The 6634-nt window shown below is 36.6% G+C and overlaps 1 protein-coding gene across 1 annotated transcript; it reads right to left on the reverse strand.

Moving 5' to 3' along the window:
- Positions 1–5202: 5202 nt before the first annotated feature.
- On the reverse strand, positions 5203–6147 carry LOC308695631 (putative inhibitor of apoptosis; the record flags this gene model as incomplete). Its single annotated transcript, XM_081373816.1, has 1 exon — positions 5203–6147. The coding sequence occupies one exon, from the start codon at positions 6145–6147 to the stop codon at positions 5203–5205; it is 945 nt and encodes a 314-aa protein (XP_081229942.1).
- Between the last annotated feature and the right edge of the window lie 487 nt (positions 6148–6634).

Consider the following 6634-nt stretch of genomic DNA (forward strand, 5'->3'; position numbering starts at 1 on the left):
TTCCTGAATGACCTCACACTCTCAAAACATAGCGCGTCTAATGTATGTGTGTCAAAAAGTAAAGGAGCCGTGCGCGTTTCTGTGTGTGCATGTGTGTGTGTGTGTGTGTGTGTGTGTGTGTGTGTGTGTGTGTGTGTCTGTGCGCGCCCCTTCACATGTGAGCTCTGACCCCTCTCCTTCGCATATTAGAGCACGGTGAAAGTGAGGAAGGGGTTTCCTAATATCACACTAACAAAAGTTGAAAAACATACTGTTCCTTAAAAGTGTATAAATAAAATGGTTATAAAAACATACTGAAACCAATTATTTTAGATGAATAAATAAAATTCATCTGACATGTTTAGAGTTACAACTCTTGAACTTACAAGTTCAAGAAGCTCTTAAAGACATAAATCACAGAGTGGTTCTCTCTCTCACACCAGCGTCTCTGACTCAGAGGGTTGTATTCAGTGATGGGATGAGACATTGTGAATGCTGTGTTGGGGGTAAATTAATTTCAAAGTTTAAATGATATCTTTTTAAAAAAATATTTGTTTCATAACATATAGATGTCCATACATTCTATGAATGAGATTGCAGTTGTAATAGAAAAGACTGTTTTTTCCTGACTCTGCTCCTCCGCATTCCTGAGCACGGTGAAAGTGATAATAATGTTTTAAATTTCACAAAAATAATATAAAATAAATACCTTGCTAGAAATCTACTGAAATGCTTGTAAAAAGAATAAAATTCATCTCACATGTTTAGAGAGTTACGATTCTTGAACTTATGTGTTCAAGAAGCTGTTGAGAGCCATAAATGACAGAGTGGTTCTCTCTCACACCAGCGTCTCTGACTCCTAGGGTTCATTCAGCGATCAGAATGAGACATTGTGTTAGGGCTAAATTTATTTCAAAGTTTAAATGATATCTTTATAAAATGTAATGTATAAAAAATGTATAAAAAAGTCTCTCAAACAGAGGCCCTCGCTCGTGTCTATGCTGCATTCTGACATCCCCTCCTTCCATTTCCAGAGGTAACAGTGACACTGTGAAGTGTATCTCACACTAACTAAAGTTAAAAAACATTCTGTTCTTTATAAGTATATAAAATATATTCTCTCTCTCATCTAAAAGCATAACCTTAAAAAGTTTGCATTAGATATTTTAAAAGATTGATTAAATTAAATCTTTAAAGTTTCAATACATACTCATCTTCTATTTATCTGTACTTATGTATGATATAAATTATTATTTTTTGCTTAACGGTGACCTAAAGTATAATTGTTATTAAACAATGTCTGTTCAAAAACTGTACTTGGTCGTCTTAAATCTCATTTATACGAAAAAGATTCAAACAGCATTTTTTGTCCATGTGGGGGTTTCAACTTTTATGGTGGGGCTTTCCATAGCTATCCCGTACATCTAAACAGAACCATCACAGAAAACTACATTTTCAAAATGTAAACAAAAGTTTTAGCTAAATAAAAACACCTTATTTCCAGAGAGGCAAAGTAGTTCTTTATGCAATGATAAAAACGATCCAAAAAAGCAAATAGTTTAAGTTGTCCTATAACAGCCCCAGGCCCTTCAGTGATAAAACTACAGTGTGAACTGAAGCTTCAGGATATAGGGCGACAGACCAGATGAGTCTCGGGGGGAGTCTCTCTGCATTCCAGACTACATCCAAAGTTTACACTAATTTCTAAGCAGCGTCTGTCCAAAAACTTGAGATCTTAGATCTTTTGTCCATACAACATGAAACATGTTGTCAAAGTTTGTCACAATGTTTTAAGAAATCCTAGGACTTTACATTGCTCTTATTTAGACAAAGTTGTATCATTTGGAAAATCAAAGTAAAAATGACACATCGTATAAGATCATTTTTACTCGTATCTTCCGAACTAGGGTGAAACCCTTTACTGAGAATATACCACCGGCCATCTACTCAAAATATATGTAGAAGTTTCAAACATTTGTTGATGGTGGCCGTATGAACAGACGTTGGGGAGAGCTATAGCAGGAAGCATGCCCTTTGACCTCCTCGATTTTGGAGGCGTTTTTGTTAAAGATTTCTCCCATTGTGGTTCTCCCATCTACTCGTTTTTTTTCAACTTTGGTAAATGTGCCAAGAATCTATGACAACGTGTCTTCCGATAGCGCTTCATCGAGTTTAATTGTACATGTTCTACCGTTATGATGTACTTGTTACATGTTCTACCGTACATGTTCTACCGTACCGTTCTATATAATGATTTACACAACCGAGCAATAGACCGTACCTTTGACTTACCCGTCGAGAAGAAAGTAGATTCCTAGATAAAAGCTATCCCGATATTTATTTACATACCGATAAATTAAATTTGAATTTAGTTAAAACTTCTCCTGTGGCTCGGCATAACTATGATCCAGCATTATATTGTACCGTGCAGTGCAGCCTTTCAAATGTGGCGGGGGCAGTATCAACGCCTGCCATATGGTCTAGCGGTTAGGATTCCTGGTTTTCATCCAGGCTGCCCGGGTTCGACTCCCGGTATGGGAAGACAATTTTTTTTACATTGCCAACAAAATTCAAGTTATTCAAGTTCATCAATAATCATTTTTAGTCTTAGAGGCCTACACGAACTGCAGAAACAAGCAGTTTCTTGAAGATTCAGTACCGAATCATTTTCACAAATACAATTATATTGAATTCAGAAAATTTCACGATGGAATACTTTATCATAATTTCAATTTAGTTTCAACTTTTCATCTCATAATTATGACGCATAGTCATAATTTCAACTTTTTAAGTCATCATTTCGACTTTTTGTCAATTACGCCTTTTTAATGTTTTAAAGTCATAATTTGGTTGTTGACTATAGTAGTGTTGCACCTGCATGTCCACTAACTCGCTTGTGAGAGTCAGAGTGTGTAAAGTAAACTCTCATTAGTGTTAGTAGAGTATTAGTGCACTGGTAGGGTTAGAATAAGTAATATTAGAATAAAATATCTGTTGGGGAGCATCGCGATAAAGAGTTCATGTTTAATGACAACATACCATTTTTCAACCGAGCGAATCTGCGCATGAGAGGCCTTCTTCAACTTTTTAATTCAGAATTACAATGACGCCTTTTTAATGTAATGCTTAAAACGTTTTTTAGTCATAATTTGGTTGTTGACTATAGTAGTGTTGATGATGAAACGTGCTAGTGCTTTTTGTACCTCTCTGGTATTATAGTGTTTCAAGATGGCGGAAGCCTCCTTGGACTTACCCGCCCCATGTAAATAAAAGATAAGAAATGATCTGATTTTACACCCATGAGGACATATTTATGAATAAAGACAATGATTTTAGCTAATTAAATACCATTTTTCAATCTACACATGAGAGACCTTCAGAAGTCAGAACTTCAGGGGTAGGTCCGTTGGCGAAAACACTGCGTGTGTAAAAATCAAATACTGTATGACACTTTTCAAAGTTAGAATAACCGGTTGTGTTCTGACACAAGGCCATTAACCGGTTCTTTTTGTTTTATAAATGTGCTTATTTCTAAACATCAACCTGATAAATATGAATACGATGAAACGATAATTTTTAAGAAAAAACATTTTTAAGAAAAATAAACCATGATTATGTTTAGTTTAGTTGTTGATGATTTCTCTAACATTGCTCTAACATTTCACTCACAACGCAAAACGTTGTAAATAAACATTTTCAAACTGTAATTTTATTTTATTGATTATGGTGATTTAAAGTTTTTGTTATTAACTAATACCTTTATCTTTTAACTAACATCTGACCCCAAATAAACAGATAATGGAATGTTCACAATCTACATGGTAAGATATTCTCCGATGTATCTAAGTAGTTGTGCTTAAATCTTTGGCTGTATTTTGTCACACCTTAGCGATACAAAGTTCCAGACTTTGGTAAAACCTGCTGGTAAAATTCCACAAAAGTAAATTCTAATTCTTCATCATCATGAGCCATTTAAAACAAATACAGAAAAGCCACTATAGTGATCCGTTTTGAATGTCTGTCATTGAGATCTTGTTTCTTTTTGTACAGTTTGCAAAAAGTACATAGAGCGTGGTCAAACATGTTAGGAATGTATCCTATACATTAGAGGTCCTTCTACACGATAGGCCTTTAACCGGTTCTTTTTTGTTTTATAAAAAAAAGAAAACAAAAAATATGACTAAAAAAAATGACTAAATCTTTCTGCGATGCCTACGAAACATCGACGTAAAAGATGAGTATGGCTGTTTTTCTGTTACCTATTACGCTATAACTCGTTTAACTATTACACGGTTAAGCTAATGAATTACGGTTGATACGTGGTATTTTTACGTGAATTGATTCATTTTTTTATTCCGTCCACACTTTGACACCATTGTTTTATTCGGCAGAATGCCGAAATGTTTTAACATAACGTCAATTTCAATGGTTAGATAAATCATCTAACTATTATATGTGAAACATAGGATTCACACATTGGATTCTTGTTTATATTGAACATTGTTATTGAACCGTTTTTCAATATTATTGAAAATAATTGTTAAATAAAAGGGCTATTGTTCTTGGCCTCATCAAAGTTCACATAGTTTTCACCGTACCGACTCTGAAACAAGACTTTGTTTAAAAGATTTTGTTTGCATTTCTTCTGAAACACCCTGTTTTGAAATTGTTTAACACCACTAGCGTAACACTTATCGTATTGCCGGTTGCGATTGTAATGTTTTTTCTTTACACTTTCCCCAGGATATCATATTTGTTCATACACGACGGTATTCACATGAATTGGCTTGATTTGAGTCTTGATTTGATACGAGAGACATTTATTATATTATACCGTAAATAGCGCTAGAATGTATGTTTTAATATTTTAATTATATCTCTGGTTCTATGTTTTTAAAGACTCTTTCTATAAGCGACCCTCAAAATCTGTGCATACAACAACATCACTTTTGTTTGAAAAACTCAGCGGGTGCTATTGAATCTATTAAACACCCCTGAATTCGGTAATGATATCACATTTTAATTTCAAATAACATCTTGTTGGTCTATGAACTTAAAGCCTGCGCAAAATTATTCTTAAAAAACATTAACTTAAAGCATGCGCATCCTAACTACTTTCTAAATGTTTGTAAATCCAAAAAATGTTGTTACTGGATCGAGTGAAAATAATAAACTTCTCCTTTGTGTTTATTCATCAAGTTAAATCCAAATGATAGGAAAACTTTATGATAGGAAAGTACGGACGGCGTCTTTGACCAATCCTCTACATATGGGGCACTTGCGCAGAGAAGGCGCACATTCTTTGCACACAACTAGGTGACCACAGGGGATGAAGACAATGTTCACTTCCTTATCCATGCAAACTTTGCATGTGCGCTCCTCTTGAAGTCTTCTTAACTGTTCCTCCATAGGCAAGTCTGAAAGATCTTGACTCGGGGATGCAGCTTCATTTGTCTGGGCCGTCAGGCCACACTCAAATTCCATCTCTAAAGCAGACTCCACCACCGCATCTTCTGAACGGTCTTCTCCAGGACCCACAGCTGGATCAACACATTCTCTCGTGTCTCCATGAGTCAATAGCCGCTCAAATAGTCTTGGAAATCTTGCTTGAATCTGATGAACAAACTCTTGGCCCTTTTCTTGCAGCAGGTATTGACATCTTGGAAACCACTTGGCATGTTCTACCCATGGATCATCACCAGACTCCCAACATCTGAGTCCACCATTGCAAGAAAAGCACTTCACGTCATCATTACGACCAACATAGTAAAAACCAGCCTTAGCCAATTGGTCTGGTCGAACAGTTATTCTTGAGGGCCAGTAGACAAATGTGAGCGACCTTTCTTCACACCGTTGCATTGCCGATACATTGAAAAGGCTAGATAAAGGTACATTATCTGCACGGTCACCTCGAACGAAGGGGCAGTTGGGGTAATGCCTCTGGTGCTCTGATACTACACGATCTCCCGGTTCCCAGTTGCTAAGCTGGCCTCCACAACTGAAGCAAGCCACCCTGTCGCCCTGGCCAAGGTAGTAGAAACCACTTTTGGCAAGCTCGGCCGGACTTACTGGTGCAAGAGTCCAATTCTGAAAGGTGTCAAGGCGTTCCTGTTCCCGACGCATGCCAGGATTGTGACAAGCCGGAGGTTGCTGGTGAGACATATCCATGTTTAAGTAAACTCCTCCGTTTGGCCTGAAACGGATGCCGTGGTGGTGGAAAGCTCTCAGTTGCGAAGCGGGGAAAAGGGTGAAGACATAAAAATGTGACCACAGGGCGTGTCCACTCAAGCCCTTCTCTCTGCCGGACTAGTGTCTAGTCATCCATGGCAGAACACATCATCTTATTAAAAAATGTAATGAGAACAAGAACAACACCACAAAATGTCCTTTCTTCTGTTCTGGGCAAAATAGTTGTATCATTTGATATGATACAACTGTATTGCCGCCTCGGGAATATGGTAATTAGAAAACAAATACTGAAATATTCTAAATATTATGAGCTCAGACATTTTTTTACCAGAATTTTATTTCAACATTATACTTTCATACATTGAAGTAAAACGACAATAACGACATTTACAGATGGTCTAACCAGAATAGAAAATCTCTGCAGGCTATCATGTTTTGCTCCAGGCTATAGTTGACCAGACTTTCA

Source organism: Scardinius erythrophthalmus (genome assembly GCF_964197995.2).
Source record: "Scardinius erythrophthalmus genome assembly, chromosome: 9".
NCBI classification, from domain to species: domain Eukaryota; kingdom Metazoa; phylum Chordata; class Actinopteri; order Cypriniformes; family Leuciscidae; genus Scardinius; species Scardinius erythrophthalmus.